This window comes from Aricia agestis, chromosome 12 (genome assembly GCF_905147365.1).
Source record: "Aricia agestis chromosome 12, ilAriAges1.1, whole genome shotgun sequence".
Lineage (NCBI taxonomy): Eukaryota > Metazoa > Arthropoda > Insecta > Lepidoptera > Lycaenidae > Aricia > Aricia agestis.
The window spans coordinates 2,274,987-2,293,941 of NC_056417.1; the positions used below are offsets into that span (position 1 = coordinate 2,274,987).

General features: G+C 37.2%; 1 protein-coding gene across 1 annotated transcript in view; it reads left to right on the forward strand.

Moving 5' to 3' along the window:
* The window catches only part of LOC121732387, a 111,044-nt gene that overhangs the window by 70,046 nt on the left and 22,043 nt on the right, over positions 1-18,955 (forward strand). The window contains exons 2-4 of the mRNA XM_042122252.1: positions 7,497-7,602; positions 9,610-9,721; positions 13,015-13,181. Coding sequence (XP_041978186.1) covers positions 7,497-7,602; positions 9,610-9,721; positions 13,015-13,181 — 385 coding nt within the window. The remainder of the gene's footprint in view (positions 1-7,496; positions 7,603-9,609; positions 9,722-13,014; positions 13,182-18,955) is intronic.

Sequence of the window (18,955 nt, forward strand, 5' to 3'; positions counted from 1 at the left end):
CAATCTAATCGGGCGCGCCTGCTCGAACCAGCCTGCGTCACCTCGAGCCATCCCGGCGCGTGCCTCGAGTTGGCGCGGCGCGGCTTGTGATATCACGCGCCGTGAGAAACCAGCACAAATAAAACTTTCAGTATTGGTTACTTGAAATTATTGTAAGTAAATCAATGGATGTTTACTGCGATTCGGTTTTTGTTATGCCACAGAAAATGTTTATTTTCTCGCAAACAAATAGACGGACGGACAGTCTTCATTACATCTTATCGGCTTAGCATTACTCAAAATGTATTAGGTTTAAACAAACAAATCATCATTCTTTATATGACTAGAAGATAATAACTCGTACCTAGATCTACTTATTCGTTTAGTTTAAACTTAAATGAATTTTGCATACATGTTAACATCTAGCGTTATACTTACTATCAGATGAGTAGTATGCTCATTCATTTTACTAATAACCGCAGCGCTGCGACCCAATTAATACACAAATTAACAACAGCCTGTATTAAAGAGTCGTTTAATTTTCAGTCAATAATATTAAATTGCAACATAATGTTACTGTACTGCAACCTACTGCATCATACTGTATATTTGCAGTGGTCCTAACCTAATGCCTCCGTGGTCCAGTGGTTTAGAGCGTGGCTCGACTTGACTCGGAGTTCGTGGGTTCGATTCCCGCGTTGGAAACGTGTTATTACCAAGTTTGGTTAGGACAATGCAGGCTGATCACCTGATTGTCTGACAAGTAAGATGATCTATGCGTCTTATGGGCATGTAAAAAGTCGGTCCTGCGCCTGATCTCTCGCCAGTCGTGTCGGTCTTCCGTCCCACTGGGTTATGAGAGTAAAAGGAATAGAGAGATCTCTGTGTACTGCGCATACACTTGGCACTATAAAATTACTCTTGCTTAACTGGCCTGGTTTCAATGAAGCCGGACACCGTCACCGAAACTATTTGCAGTGTTTTTAAAGTCCTGACTGAGGCCCAGGTCTAATTATGATAGATTTTTCGTAGGGGAAAAATAGAACATACTGGTAGCAATAAAGCATCGTAGAAAATCAGGACGGATTTTTAGAGTTCCGTAGCCAAATTGAAATAAAACGAAACCCTTATAACCAAACCACTTCAAAGTTTATTACTTTATGAAGTTTAAGGGTGTCTGGCAGTGGGAATGAACTGTCAAAATGTCTGGCAGTGGAAGACAAGATTCCCATAGTTATCCAGAAGAAAATAAGATGAAAATTGAGCTAACTCACTCAATTGAGCTTAACTAACCTTCAGAATACCTCCTAAAGTAACCGCGACCCAAACTCCATGTATCAATGATGACAACAGGTAGGCACTTGAAATTTTCACAAAATCCATAATTAAGTATATGTGTAGGTACTTACTTTATTAATTAATATTAATATTAAAATAAAATAAAAATTTAAGGGGGGCTCCCATACAAAAAACACAATTTTCGGTCTATTTTTGCTCCATAACGGTACGGAACCCTTCGTGCGCGAGTCCGACTCACACTTTGCCGATTGTTTTACTTTTTTATGGGAGAATCTATGACGCTCGGGCGCTGGCCCATACAAATAAAAAAAATGCTCTTTCAGCGCTGCCACAGTATAGCAATATATATTAGTCCCTAAGTCATATTGCTATACTGTGGCGCTGCTAATTTCACTGTCAACTCTATACAAGAAACATACACAACCTAAAGTATTATTATTTAATTTTGTTACACCCTGTATATGTTTAGGCGTTTACACACCCTGTTATAGGACTAAGGGCTGCATCTCTACAATCTACATATACGGGACGTCCCTTGTATACGTTTAGGCCTCTTGATTTACAGCTAGCAATAGTTTAAATAGTTTAATAGATTCGGCGTGGGGTCGAATTTATTGAGGGTCAAACAGGGTAACGGGGTAATCTTAATACCCCAAATGCCGATATTGAGATATTTATAGCGGCGTTAACTAAATTATTTAGTGACCTTTTAGACCAAAGTGGTACAGTATGATCATAGATCCGACAGAGCTGTCACCTTACTCTCGACAGAATCAGAATCAAATTTTAAGAGTAAGGCTTACTCTCGACAGAACCAGAATCAAATTGAGAATCGAATCAGCTCGATCTCAAAGCTTTTGTTACTTCCGGCATATTATATACTAGAGCATAATCGCGCTGCGGCTCAATTTGGAACTAATACGATCTCAACGGCTTTTCCCACTCCTGACCATAAAGTTAATATACCTAGCGGAATATAGCAACAATCTCGAGCTGTCAAACGAAACCGAAATTGATTTTCATCTGTGTGAAAAATATGTGTACGTATACACTTACACAAGCATGATTGAACATGAATTCTATGAGATTAAATTGTCAACGTGCGGCACGTGCCAACTGGACGTCAAAAAAAGAGTGCTGCCGTCATGTATCACACGTCTCTTTTTACCACGCAGTGTTACTGATAGTGACATCTCTCTTGCTTAGGCCTTGGTTTCTCTATTCCGCTAGGTATATTAACTTTATGCTCCTGACAGCTTTACTAGCGCACGATCGTGCTGCGACTCAATTTGGAACTAATTCGATGTCAACGGCTTTTCCCACTCCTGACAGCTATACTGGCGCACGATCGTGCTGCGACTCAATTTGGAACTAATTCGATGTCAACGGCATTTCCCACTTCTGACAGCTATACTGGCGCACGATCGTGCTGCGGCTCAGTTTGGAACTAATTCGATGTCAACGGCATTTCCCACTTCTGACAGCTATACTAGCGCACGATCGTGCTGCGGCTCAATTTGGAACTAATTCGATGTCAACGGCTTTTCCCACTCTTGACAGCTATACTAGCGCACGATCGTGCTGCGGCTCAGTTTGGAACTAATTCGATGTCAACGGCTTTTCCCACTCCTGACAGCTATACTAGCGCACAATCGTGCTGCGGCTCAATTTGGAACTAATCAGTCTCATAAATCGAAATAAGTAATCGCTGAATAAACTGAAGATTACATTTCAGCTCATTAATTATTATTCAGCTTCTCCGGAAGTTCTAATTAATTTATTATCTCGAAGAAACTGTCACGCTCGAGTCGCTATCCCGTCATACAAACAATGGTCGTCGTCAGTCTCGAGGCACAATAGACATAAGGACCAGTAGTTCGACTGCAAAGAGACGGACAGGTTTCAATATCTGTCAAATTCGTCGGGTTTCACTAGGATTATAAGCGGAATGTGCCTCGCGCTGGCTGATATAATTTATTTTTAAATATTTAAAATAAAGATTTCAAAATTGGATTCTGTCAATTTTAATCGCATGTGCCAAAACACAAACAACAATACGACCAAAGAGGAACACGTCCACCGAATATGTCATAGTTTTAAATTCGTAGGTAACAAGTTAATAACCCTAGCGACGATTTTCGTCATAATACGTCAAATTTAAAAATTTCAACATCAGTTCTAAGTCGGTATACTCTATAATGCTGTCTACTCTGCTCGAGGTGTTACTATTTACTATTATTTATTCAACTGCACTCATCAATATAAAAAGTAGATGTTGTCCGATTCTCAACCCTATCCGATATGCTCGCTAAGATTCACGATAAAGTTCTAATTAATTAATTATCTCGAAGAAACTGTCACGCTCGATTTAGATGAGTCTGTACTGTTGGTAGCTACACCACTAGTTCAAAAGAAATTGTATGCAACGATCTATTTTAGTAGCGACGCGCTTGTAGTGCTATTTAACATACAAGATGTCCTCTTCGGGGATTCGAGGTATATCCATACCTAATTTATCAATATCGGTTTAGTGGTTTAAGCGTGAAGAGGTAACAGACAGACAGACAGACGCACTTTCGCATTTATAATATTGGTGTGAATGTCACTAATAACTACATAGGTGCATTAATTATATTCTGTTAAACTCTTCATTAAATTAAAATTAAGTAATTCATAAATATCTCTGAGTTCGGCCGCATATTATGTTGCTTAGCGACCTTTAAATTTGGACAAAGCGCCCTAACAACCCATGGTCATCGTCCAATCATAGTTGATTACACTTCAACTACTTCAAAGCTTCTGAAAATTACTTTTAGTTCTACAAAATGATGTGACTAATCCTATTCCTTGTTCGATCGATCGAAATTATTATGATTCTGAACTAAAGCCCGTCACAGACTTAGCTATAATATATATTAATATATTTATAGCTCGGCATATTAATATATATTTTCTATACTAATTTCGCGTGACCACACACTCAGCTATAATATATATTTCTGTGGCATGTGGATTTAGTATAGAAAATATGTCGAGCTATAAATATATTATAGCTCAAGTCTGTGACGGGCTTAAACATCTATATTCAGTTTATGACGTTCCCAACTGTAGTTTATTTTATTGATAAGCGACAAAAAGAAAAGTCAGGAGACGCAGTACAAAATTTTTCGCGTTTATGCTAAATTTGCTAGTTGCAATAATAATGAAGAAAAATAATCAGAAAAAATTCATTAAACCGTCGTTAAATATTAGCTTCGCAATATTGTAATCTGTAAACAATACCGTGGAACTAAAAGAGAAAAAACTAAAACAGCTGATTCTAGAATATTACACAAAGTATATTACATACATTAATTTGAACAAGCTGTATGCTTAATAACGAAAGTGCAGTACAAAATAGCGCATCGTTATTATGTGTAGGGATGTGCCTTTCTGTGTTATCGAGTATCGATAGTTTTTAATAAGAGCAATAACTATTATAATAAACTGAGACAAAAGTAAGTACTTATCTTATATCTTTAAACGAGCAATTCTTGTATATATATATCAAAAAAATGAAATTTTACATGCATAAGCAAAAAAACAATTTTTTGCTTATGCATGTAAAATTTCAATTGAACCATTACTTATATTATGTAGATACATTTTGATGATTAGATTGGTCAAAAGGTTATTAAATCGGCTTTGCCCTATCGCGTTATTATTTCACGGTTTGGAGCTATCTTAAATATATCTATTATGCAAATCTAGTTTGCGCACAAATTGCTCACAACTTCACTTGACTCAGACCACAGCGACTATTTGAAACAACACACTTCACAAATAATAATTATTATCGAAAATATTACATAACAAAACATAATGTAGGTCAAAAATCCTCGATATCCTAGGCTATCTAGGTACATCACTAAGCCTAAGCTGTATCAATCATGCAGGAAGACCGATCGATCATATAGAAAATTCTCCAACTAACTCCATACACGCGGTAATAAAACATACACATATTATGATGGATGATCTTCCCCACAGGACATAAACAAAAACTTTCGCGATGCATAGTGTAGTGTACAGTGTAGGGAATGTCGGTGTATAATATAGTAGAGTAGACAGAATGATAGAGTATGCCGACGTAGAACTGATGTTGAAATTTTTAAATTTGACGTATTATGACGAAAATCGTCGCTAGGGTTGTTAACTTGTTACCTACGAATTTAAAAATATGACATATTCGATGGACGTGTTCCTCTTTGGTCGTATTGTTGTTTGTGTTTTGGCACATGCGATAGAAATTGTCAGAATCCAATTTTGTAATCTTTATTTTAAATATTTAAAAATAAATTATATCAGCCAGCGCGAGGCACATTCCGTTCATAATCCTAGTGAAACCCGACGAATTTGACAGATATTGAAACCTGTCCGTTTCTTTGCAGTCAAACTACTGGTAGTTATGTCTATTGTGGTTACATTATTGGTGTATAAGTATTTTATTTATACAATATACTTTGTTGTAATGGAACGTCTTATCTTATTTCGTTTAATCTTTTTAGTCAGGAAACCAAAATTTTTCCGTGATAAAAACTATTAAGTATTTGTTTATTTCATAAAGATCGATACAGCAGTTTTAAGTGTAAATAGGTAACAGGCAGTAAGACAAGCATACATAATACTAGCTGTTCCGACAAATGTTGTTTTGCTCTATAAAGTATTTCGCCCATATTATTTTATTCAACTGACTAAATAAGTATGTCACCATGGCAACGTCCATCGCTATCCCGTCATACAAACAATGGTTATCGTCAGTCTCGAGCTGTTACTATTTACTATTATTTATTCAACTGCACTTATCAAGTAGATGTTGTCCGATTCTCAAGTCTCAACCCTAGCCGATATGCTCGCTAAGATTCACGAAAATCGGTCGAGCCGTTTCAGAAGTGTTCAACCACGCACCCCGTGACACAAGAATTTTATATATTAGATAATAATAATAAAAATCACTTAAGTACGGATTTTGTCGCGAAGCACTTTTGTTATTCTCGATAGTTCTCGATGTTTCGGCTGCAGCTTTCTACCGGTCGCGGTCAGAGTCGAGCTGAGGTTGTTCAACTACCCTCAGATTCATCAATTATTATTTGTGTTCCGATCTACGCAGAACGCACTCATAGTGTATAAAATAACTCCAAATTATTAAGTATTAAGTAATCTACTATTGAAAACAGATTTTTTTTTGATTAGTCAACTGGAATTGAACTAACAGTGTTCGTTATTTAAATTATGTGTCAGTCGCCATCTTGAAAAAAAAAGACTGTCACGTGTCACTAACAATTGCCAAATAACCAGCAAAAAGTTGGCAACTTTATTTCGTCCTTTTTAATTTTGTTTGCGCGAAAGAAAATTTTCCGGTCCGACATCTATTTAAATTTGTTTGACAAGCGGCCATTGTTATCCCCCTACCCCGTTAGGGAAAGGTGGGAAAATGGGAAATGGGAAAAGAAAGTTGTATTCACGTCAAAGTAAATACGGCTTTTGAGTTCTTTGGATGTAGGTTGTATTATTATTGATATATTTTGTTGATAACATTTCTGAAGGTCCAGTTATTTTGTAATTATAACACATTGTAAAATTAAGTTGTTGATCCAAAGTTCGTACACGCGAGGTATGTACATTTTTTAGCATGAAAAACTGTCATAGGATAGCTTTTGCTGTGGACATGCATTTTACTCAAAGTATCTCCATGAAAAACATCAAAATCGGTTCAGTAATTTAAACATGATGAGTTCTTAGACACTCACACCGACATATACTTTCGCATATAGTAGCATGAAGATTAAGAAGTTGTTTCATATTTGCAAATAAATAAAAACTTGAGAGGTGTCAAGGGACACCCGAATGGAACGAAGTTATTTGTTAAAAACCTGTACTATACATATTATACATTATACACTCAAAAAAGTATTAAAATAAAACACCATCTATTTGACACCCAGAAATAATAACAACGCGTCATTGTTTATTCTCAAAAACGCCTAGTCGACGCACACAAATACTATCAACGCCCTCTGCCCCTACCATGCAGGTACTAATAAATAAGTGTCGAGGTCAAATATCGTTCTGTCTAGCCTTCTTTACGCCGAACGCGCGATAAGGAACTTCGTTCCAAATCAAAAACTTCTATCCATGCTACCAGGAGGTCATGAGTTAACAGGAGTTTGTTGTTACAGATTCGAAGAGGGACCACTGCAACAAGACAGTGGAGATATATGAAGATGTGTCCTCCCCGCCCGTCACCCCGGACAACTTCGGCCGACCGCTCACGTGTACATATAGGTGAGTCTTGATCATTATCGTCATCGTCATCACCATCATAATCATCATCATCATCAATTATCATCATCACACCATCATCATTATTGCCCCGATTCTGTTAATGTGGTCTAGCATCAATAGGTTTGATCCAGTCAGGATTCTGTAAAACAACTAAATAGTATTCAAACGTCAAAGAAATAAAACACTAAACTTTATTACTTTATTTATGCCAACACTTTTAAAACAATTTGATTGCTTTTTATATAAGCTTTTGACTAGCTTAGCCTTTGTACTATTCAATTTAAATGTAAAAATAAGATCATAAAATAGTATAGCTAAGAAGAAAATGTTTTTGCATGTAATTAGTTAAAAAAATTGTTTTAAAAATAAAAGACGTTATCGAGATGTTGCTAACGACAAGTTTGATCGTTGTAAACAAGTTCTAAACACGACATCACCTTTTAATTGTCAACTCATTAAAACTTACCCGAAGGATTAAGTGTCTCCACAATTTAAAGTTACAAGTACGTAGATAATGTCTATTTCCATCTCTTTCACTCTCAATAATAACTCCTTATGCCTCAAAAACTATTGTGACGTAATAACTGGCCCTATCTGTTGGTCAAGTATTATAAAAGGTTGTTTTTCCCTGATTTTAAAGATTGATGATTGGCTTATCGATCTTTGTTGCAAACGACCGCGAGCGACAAAAACTCAAATAAAATGAACCTTAATGAAGTAAGGTATTGGGTTTAATTTTCCACCGACTTTTTTTTAAATGTAATAAGGAGGCAAACGAGCAAGCGGGCCACCCGATGGAAAGCAACTACCGTCGTTCATGGACACTCCTGCGAGTGTCCATGGGTGAATGCTGCCATCAGAAGAGCTGAAGGCGCGTTGCCAGCCTGTTAAGAGGGAATAGGATAATAGGGGAGGGTAGGGAAGGGAATAGGGGAGGGTAGGGAAGGAAATAGGAGAGGGTAGGGAAGGGAAAAGGGTAGGGGGCCTCCGGTAAACTCACTCACTCGGCGAAATACAGCGCAAGCGCTGTTTCACGCCGGCTTTCTGTGAGCCCGTAGTATTTATCAGGTCTAGCCGGCCCATTCGTACCGAAGCATGGCTCTCCCACGTTAGAAGCGGCATGGGTTGCATATGTCTATAGCGACCCATGCCGTCGCTGCTTTGTAGTAGTGTAGACCAAAATGAAACCTTTAGCCCAGATCATAAAGTGGAATTTTATTTATTTACTAGCCGACCCGGCAAATGTTGTTTTAAAAAGTAGATATAAACCTTTTCTCAGGGCTAATGAATGTACACACAAAATCTTATTAAAATCGGTTAAGCCATTTTAGAGGAGTTCGCGCACAAACACTGTGACACGAGAATTTTATATAATTACTAGCTGACCCGGCAAATGTTGTTTTGCCATATAAATAATTTATAATAATGTGAACAACCATTATTACTTAGGGATATGAAAAATAGATGTTGGCCGATTCTCAGACCTACTCAATATGCTCACAAAATTTTATGAGAACCGGTCAAGCCGTTTCGGAGGAGTACGGGAACAAACATTGTGACACGAGAATTTTATATATAAGATTAATTTATTATGTATATACATATTATAATACATTAGATTATTGTCAGTCGTAGTTGCTTGGAACGCTACCTTAACACCTCTATCGTGATGCCCACGAATCACGATAGAGGTGTCATGGTAGCGTTCCGCAGACACAATAGATTTTGAATTGTTATGCGGCAGCCGGCTGCCGCTTGGAGATTGATCATGGGTTAAGCCGTTAAAGTATAAAAAGACTAAGAGCCTCTTTCACCACTTCCTGATAAGTGCCGAATAGGCTATCCACCACTTAACTTGACAGATGAAGTATGGAGAATCTGTCAAAAAAGCTGTGAATAGCCTATTCGGCACTTTATCAAAAAGTAGTGAAACAGGCCCTTATTATAGGTAATTATACATGTTTGTTAGACATTGGTCAATCTATTCAATATTATAATCCTTTTCAGGTTTCGAGCGTTCAGAGGATCACCAAAAGACTGGATACTTAGGATTAGATTCAAGAAATTCAAAGTGGGAACCCTTATTAATGGGACTACGTGCCACAAAGGATACATGCAGGTATTTGCCACAATGTAAATTAAACCATATTTGTACGTGGGTACAATTTATAATCGCACACCACCAGATAGGGTTGTCAACGTACAAATAATTAAATACGCGATCTCATCTCGCCTTATTATGATGTCACACAATAGTTTGTACCCTAGAGGAAGACTTTGGGAGTCTCAAGAGTCATTCGTTTCCAGTTGTAAATTCAAAATTTCTATTTATTTAGAGTGAGGATTAAATTGATATTAAAAACTTGAGAGGTGTCAAGGGAGCCCGAATGGAACGAAGTTATTTCTTATGTTCAAAAAACCTGTATGTACATAATATTAATATACACTCAAAAATAATAATTAAAAGTCGCCATCTATTACGCCCGGGAATACTAACAACGCCTCGCTGTTTATTCTCAAAAAACGCCGTCAGTTGACGCACAGGAATACTATCAACGCCCTCTTACCGTACCGTGCAGGTACTAATAAAAAAGTGTCGAGGTCAAATATCGTTCTGTCTAGCCTCCTTTACGCTGAACGTGCGATAAGGAACTTCGTTCCAAAAATTTGTTTGGAATAATATAGATTCGACTAATGATTTATAGATAAAGACAGTACGGTACCTAGTTATTATGGTCCCAGAGCATAATTTTTGTAAATAGCGAGTTTTTTTCTGAGCTTAATGTATAGAAAGTTTTATGTACTTATACGACCAATATTCATAAAATAAGCTTTTATCTGTATAACATAATATTAAAATGTTGTTTCTTTATGCGTCATTTGTAACAACGACTTTATAGGTAAAGAAAACAATTTTGCCTAAAAACGAGTCACGACTTTATACGTCTGCTGTCGAAATATTTATCGAAAGAATGACAACCATACAAGTGTGCCGATATCCACCAATATTCATCAAAATATCGGCTACATGAAACATTTCGAAAATATGTCGACAAGGCTTGTGTTATTATAAAGCACACGGATTGCGAATATCAATAAAATTTTAATGATCTCTTGTGGCGTGGAGAGCCATCGACTGTTCCTCATAATGACCTCAAAGCTCGACGATGAAAACCGGATGAAACCAGATAAAAGCGGATGAAACCGGAAAATTCCAGATTGGAGCGGATAAAAGTGAATAAAAGCGGTTATATCACCAAGACGCTAACGAGCTCGCCGTGTGTAACAGGAGCTAACAAGCGATTTAGTGTTGCCACACTCTAAGTGCCAATTTCACCAACAAGTTAATCATTGATAGTGTTGTCCCCCTCGATCTTCGTGTTACGAAGAAGGTGAACAGTGATTAACAGGAGCATGGGCGCCGGCAGAAATAATTTCCAAGGGGTGCAGACTTTTGTTTTCTTTCGTTTTTTTTTCTTTTTACTTTTTACGAACAACATGTGACTATCTATTTACGTCAACAGAATACATTAGTGCCGAAACATTTCGACCTATCTTTGTACGGCGTGGTAATAGGGTTACAGAAGGCTTTTTATTTCAATAACTCCTGTTGATTCCGAGATTCCTAAGAGGTGCAAGTGCCTGGCACCACCCTGCCGGCGCCCATGAACAGGAGGCGTTGAGATTAGCATAAAGTAACACTTTGATAGGTAATAAATATTATGATATAGGAGTTAGCAAGCGATTTAGTGTTGCCACACTAAGTGCCAATTTCACCAATTAGTTAATCATTGATAGTGTTGTCCCCCTCGATCATCGTGTTTGAAGAAGGTGAAGTGCTTAACTCCAAGCGTTGAAATTAGCAATTAACACTTTGTTAAGAGCTGTTTTTCACTATTTTGTAAAAGTTATCGACCTGTCTGTTGTTTCTTCACTCTTAAACCACTTTACCGATTCCTCAGACCTATATAATATGGAGAAATAATATTTTTAGTTGCGGAAAAATGTACTGTTTCTGTGTAAAAATGATTTATACGCAAAAAAAGTACAGAATAGGTTGATGTTTGCTACACTTCGTTCGCGTTTCAACATTACGCCAGACAAAACACTGACAGAAGTTATTCGCAATGTTTTTAATAGTAAGTGGGCTAGCATTAAGTCCATCATAAGCCTACATTACATAATATTATAAACCATGTAACTGACAGTAATTACATACCAATTACAATGTTTGCCCCACTAAATCAACTTCGAGTAATCCAACAAATTGACTTCCGAAGTTTCTTTCAACTTCTGAAATTAATTAGTAGGACTGGCAAAGCGTAAAGACTCGATCACAACTTTACAACTTGCAGAACGAAGGTTTAGCATAATCCTGTACTGTTTAGAATATTAACTCGAGAAACTTCGGAAACATTTTAATAAATTTGTAGATTGATTCAATACTTTAATTGAAAGGTTGTTCATGAAACGACGAGAGACGCGATGAAGCGCGTTTTTACGATAGCGATTGTTTCGTTTGTAACGAATCGTATTTCAGCGACGCGTCTTATAACGTCGCGTTGGTTTTAAGGTGACGCCACGTTCAAGTAAAAAACCGTGTTGGATATGTTTAATGTTATATATTATGTTTGCTTTTCGACCTCTCATAGAAAATAAGCGATGGATCAGCAAAAAATGGAAAGGGCGTAAGCGACAAAATTGTTTTTGTCGCGTAATTTAAAAACCATACATACATTTCATATAAGCTATGGGCAAATTAAAGTGTATACTTGAAACAATTTATGTACAAATTTTGGAAGCTTAAATCACTCTTCTCTGTTGGCAAAATAGGAATCCCTTTTTTACAGAGGTATCAAAAAGACCTCTGTAAAAAAAGGGATTATTGTAAAAGTTGACCAATCCTGTTATGCTATGGGTACTTTAAAGACAAAGACATGATGAATATTGACAATGAACGTTAATTTCTTAGCTTTAGTCATTGCTGAGAAAAATCGATATCGCTACAGCCAAATTATCAAGGCGTCGCCTTAAGTGTGAAAAGCCTGTTTTTAAAAACATTTAATGAGGGTTTTCCATATTATAATTGAATTTGCTGCCAGGTATATTATGTGTAGCCGTAACGTAATATTATTATGGTTTTTCGCGTTAATTATCGTGTCCAGTAGTATCATAGACATAATATATATGAGTAGTATAGTAGTCCATAATAATTATGTCAGCTCTATTGTGAGTTGTGACATAATATTATGACAGCTATATTATGACTTGGCAGCTATAATATTATGACCACAGATTATTATGACTATGACCTAACGGATACATAACTTCATCTGATGGCAAATGTCATATCGAAAATCTTCGTTCCATTCAAAATAAATTCAAACCAAATAATATTACCTTCTCTTCTAGATAGTAGACGGGAACGCGAAGACCGACGTCTCCAACCGGAAGGAGCCAGGTCTCTTCTGCGGTGAGATAGAACAGCCGCAGACCTTCATCAGCGAGACCAATTTCGTGAAGATCGTCTTCCACGCTGACAACTTCACTGATCAGACTTACTTCAGCTTTGATTCCAGGTATGTTCGAACTGGATTAATAGACGAATGAATAATTAAGACGTTCTCAATAAGAACATGGAATAATGTGGAATAACTAAAGTTTTGAATATAGAACAATTACTTACTTATTAAAAATAATTCGATATAATATACGGCCAGCATATATGGGGAAGGCAATAGAATATGGTCGACTAATCGTAGTGCATTTATACGTGGGAGAGCCATGCTTCGGCACGAATGGGCCGGCTCGACAAGAGAAATACCACGTTCTCACAGAAAACCGGCGTGATATAGCGCTTGCGCTGTGTTTCGCCGAGTGAGTGAGTTTACCGGAGGCCCAATCCCCTATCCTATTCCCTTCCCCTCCCTACCCTCCCCTATTACCCTATTCCCTCTTAAAAGGCCGGCAACGCACTTGCAGCTCTTCTGATGCTGCGAGTGTCCATGGACGACGGAAGTTGTTTTCCATCAGGTGACCCGTTTGCTCGTTTGCCCCCTTATTTCTTAAAAAAAAAATGTCTGACTGACTGGACTCGTTTTTGTGCATTCCCAATGTCAGGTCGGCCTGCGATCAGTCCAACCAGAACGATCGGCCTGCTCTGTATTTGCTATTGTAATATAACAGCTGATTTTGAAGTAATTAAACTAAACTTATGCTATATTACTCCACTTCTCCATGTTATTCAACCCTATTTTTATTCCTACGGTAAACAATCGCACCTAGAACTCAGCAGAAATATAAAAGTATTTTTAAAATGGCTCAAAAAACCCATTTGCAATTTAACGCAATGCTTCAGCTGCTGAATTATGAAAGTTCCAAGTCCGTTTTATTTGAAAATATGTTACCTGCAGTCAATTTAGCTGAATTCAAAAGTTTCTGTAAAACTCCCCATTGTTTACTTCGACGTTCCTTTTCAAAGTTTCTCTCTCGGCTCGAAAATGAAAAATTTCAATTTATATCGCGAATATTTAAAATATTTTTATACTTTTCTGTTGTTTTAGTTTGAGTGTTTCGATTGTATCGCGAAGTATCTCGCGTTGCGAAGTTGTTCTTTTGTTGAAATTTGTTGAAAAGGTTTTAATGTTATTTGATTTTTCGCTGATTTCATGATTTCTATTTTTTTATTTATCGTGACCTACTAGATGAATTACTATAATAATCATTGTCTACTTCCGCTCCTTAATCTCATCTGTCTGCTTACGCATCAAATTTGTTTGCTAGTTTATTGTAAGTCTTTCGAACACTCACCCTTAGACTATTACATCGAGTGTGGTCTCGCCCTTATTTCCGTCGGCGTGGCCCCAGCGCACCCCAAACGGTATCACGAACTAAATTATCTCGATTTGCCAAGTCTCAATATGAATTCATGCTCGGGTAATATCGAAATTATTCAAATTCACTTTGAAATTAGCCATTGATTCGAGTGATTCTGCTTCATTGAGTGAACGAGATATAATTCGAGTAAATATTCTATTGACTTCATTACCGAGAGAGGATCTGAAGGATCAAACGACGGTTAAGTCACTGAGCCTAAACGACGTTTAAGAGTAACATGCTAAAGTACATTGTAGCGTGTAAAATGACGTTGGCAGATTGTTTTTTTTATGAAATAAGGGGGCAAACGAGCAAGGAAGGGAATAGGTAAGGGTAGGGAAGGGAGGTTAGGGGATTGGGCCTCCGGTAAACTCACTCACTCGGCGAAACACAATGCAGGCGCTGTTTCACGCCGGTTTACTGTGAGCCCGTGGTATTTCTCCGGTCGAGCCGGCCCATTCGTGCCGAAGCATGGCTTCAATTTTCGTCATCTTCTTTCATTCAACTTTCGTTTTGGCGCATTCAACAATTGAATACGTCAACGAACGCAACGCCAGCATTGTCATTTTTGTTTTTTGGATACGCTCAGAGGGCATGCGTCGCGGACATTTCTCACTTGCGCTGTTGACTGCGCTATAACGCATGCCCTTGACGAACAGAAAAAGGCACAGTGTGGACAAAGCCTATACGATACTAGATCATAGCTAACGGATAGTTACTTTCTTATAACATTTCAATAACAGATAAAACATGTCATGGCAAACAAACGTGGTTATACAAGCTGTACCAAAAGTAATTGATACTACTTTAGGTTGTTAATAGGTCATTATAGACTTTCGCTGTAAAAGTAGCAGCGCTGAATTTTTTTTTTTTTTAAATAAGGGGGCAAACGAGCAAACGGGTCACCTGATGGAAAGCAACTTCCGTCGCCCATGGACACTCGCAGCATCAGAAGAGCTGCAGGTGCGTTGCCGGCCTTTTAAGAGGGAATAGGGTAATAGGGGAGGGTAGGGATGGGAAGGGAAGGGAATTGGGGATGATAGGGAAGGGAATTGGGCCTCCGGTAAACTCACTCACTCGGCGAAACACAGCGCAAGCGCTGTTTCACGCCGGTTTTCTGTGAGAACGTGGTATTTCTCCGGTCGAGCCGGCCCATTCGTGCCGAAGCGTGGCTCTCCCACGTATATTGTTTTTTGGCAGCACTACCACTACCACTTTCACAGCCAACACCATACAAGGGACATACCCTAAAGAATTATCACCTTGTTTTGTTACACCCTGTATAAATGCTTTGGGCGGCGCAAATTACATCCATTTTGACATTTAAGGTCCATTTTGACATTTAAGGTGGGTATAACTTTGACTTAACTTTTTCGTCGTGCACAAAGTTACTATACTCCACTCGGGCGAACTTGTCGCTAGCGGTTATTGACTCCCTGTCAAAAACTTGTCATTTTCCATATAAAACCACGATTGACAATATCTGACACTTCATTGTCAATAGCGGTTTATATGGAAAATGACAAGTTTTTGACAGGGAGTCAATAACCGCTAGCGACAAGTTAGACCGAGTGGAGTATAGTTATAACTATACAAACTTACTTAATCTCTTCTATTACTGGGTTAGTGTCCAAACCAATTGGGAGGTAACCAAGTAAAATATAAAATATTTATTTTCAATACCATTGTACTATTTCAGTTCGTAATATAAGAGTTATGTACCGTCAACAATTCTAATTTCTAACCCAATATTTTAAACAATGCTTTTTCCAACCTACTACTGTATTGAACAAAATCCAACTGTACGAGTATATTGTCACAACGTTATTCAAATAAAACTAATGGTTCAGACCGCTCTAAACTACAGTTAACTAATGATAGTGTTCGGTGAAGCCGACCTGAAAAATACGCGTCGAATTTCCGCGTTTTCGTACAAAATGTTTTTTTTTGTTTTATTCTAATATCTATTAAACATGGCTGTTAGATTTAGTTATCATATTGTATACAATTTTATTTTGTAATGGATAATAAAAACTAAGGTAACGTAACTCCCATACTTCGACCATTTTGAATTTGGTTCCTTTTCGCACACTAAAGTATGGCAATAGCAACGAAACACTAACACTGACGAAATAAAGCCGTTGACATTAATTGTCACTTCTTTATTTACACAAAATTGTGTACCGAATACATGCATAAAGTATGCATATATTCGGGTCACATTTTGTAAACTCGTGGACACATTTTTTGACACAGTTACTATTCCTTAGTTTTTATTATTCGTAGCCCGCAGGCCACACCTTCATGGAGTCGAAATTATATTTATCGCGTTGGAACCGTACTTTTTCCTGTGTAAAAACTATTATTTGTTTAAATAGATTCAGTTGTTTAGCGTAAAGACGTTACAGACATAATATTATAGACAGGCAAAGTAAAAACAGACAGACACACCTTCACATTTGTAAAAATAGTTTGTGCTATCAGAGAAGTTGATTCCTAGGCAGATGGCGGACCTAAGTCATTTGGTCGCGTTATGTCAAACCCATCCGACCGATCACAGCTATAGTTTGTGCGTTTATGATGATATGCGTGACACATTATAATTGACAATAGTAGGGAAGTTACCTAACAAAATTAATCGATAATTTAAAAATATCGAGTCACTTCGTAAAGGAATTGTAATCGAAATTATCGATTTCGTACTGACATTTCAGTGGTGCCGGCGATTTAAGATGGCCTCCCTTTTTTCAACAGAGTCAATCTCTATTGACATAAGTTCCGTTTCATGCATCAGACATTTTTCAAATGTTTTCGTAACAATAATTTTATACTCCTATTTCACAGTTAATATTATTTATAATTTTATATTAATAAGTTAGCATTTAGCAACTTTTCATTTTTATTCACTTACAATTATAGGAAACATTTGTTTTTGTAGATGGAATATAATTTATTACATTTTGATTTTTTTTTGTTTTCTTGTAAAAAAAATCCGTAGCAAGGAATATGAAAACTGTCACCCATGTCATCTTAAAACGTACAAACTATAACATTGAATTGACATATGCCGACCAAATGACGTAGGTCCGTAAACTGCCAAGGAATCAGTTTCCTCGATGGTACATAAAGGTTTTCATCATTCACCCGACCTCTTTTTACACAAAACAGATAAAAAGGAGCATAATATTCCAGGAAAAGATGGAGGCTTTTCAAAAGTAATGAACATTAATAACGTGACGTTTTCACACAAAAACACGTCAAAGAAAACGGGGAATCCCGTTTGTGACGTCATATTCCCCCAAAAAAATCTTCAAAGAAGCACGCTTCAAAAAACAAGTGTCTGTTTATGTTTGTAAAAATGATTTCGACGGTTCGAAATGAAAATAAAATAGAAATGAAAGATATTTCATGTAATTGTATTTGATTATTGCTTTTGAAATATTATTTTTTATTGTACCATTTGATGTCGATGTTTGATTTTACTTTTACCTATATCTTTTTGTTTAGTCTTTATTAAATATAATTCGAGACTTTCTCAGACGATTTATAGTCATTTGAGTATTCATTTTAATGGGTATACTTTGTGTCAACTATAACGTCATTGTGAATTATACATTAGTATAGTTAATAACGAGTAGGATCCTAAATCACAAAAACAAAAAGATGTAAGACGTGGGAGACCCATGCTTCGGCACGAATGGACAGGCTCGACCGGAGAAATACCACGTTCTCACAGAAAACCGACGTCTAACAGCGCTTGCGCTGTGTTTCGCCGAGTGAGTGAGTTTACCGGAGGCCCAATCCCCTACCCTGTTCCCTTTCCTACCCTCTCCTATTATCCTATTCCCTCTTAAAAGGCCGGCAACGCACCTGCAGCTCTTTTGATGCTGCGAGTGTCCATGGGCGACGGAAGTTGCTTTCTATCAGGTGACCCGTTTGCTCGTTTGACCCCTTATTTCATAAAAAAAAGATGTACACTATTTACGTTAATATTATAGTTATACATTTTTTTCCATGTCTGCGAAGTCACAATGTTGTCTAATCGAACAAGAACAAAACCATTTTACAATACCTAAAACGTCCATATGTATAGTGTGACTCTTTTTATTATTTCAGGGGCTTTAATTATAGTCTTTTAGGGTTCCGTACCCGTCTTTTAGGGTAAAAACGGGATCCTATTACTTAGACTTCCGTCTATCCGTCTGTCTGCCTCCAGACTGACTCAAGAATGGTAATAGCTAGAGAGTTGAAATTTTCACACATTATGTATTTCTGTTGTCGCTATAACAACAAATACTAAAAACATTTTTGCTCTGTATCAATGATGACAACAGGTAGGCACCTGACATATTCACAACATACTCAGCTGTTTAAACTTTAATAATTAATAATAAAATTTATATAAAAAAATAATTAAGGAGGGCTCCCATACAAAAAACACAATTTTTTACTATTTTTGTTTTATAACGGAGCCCTT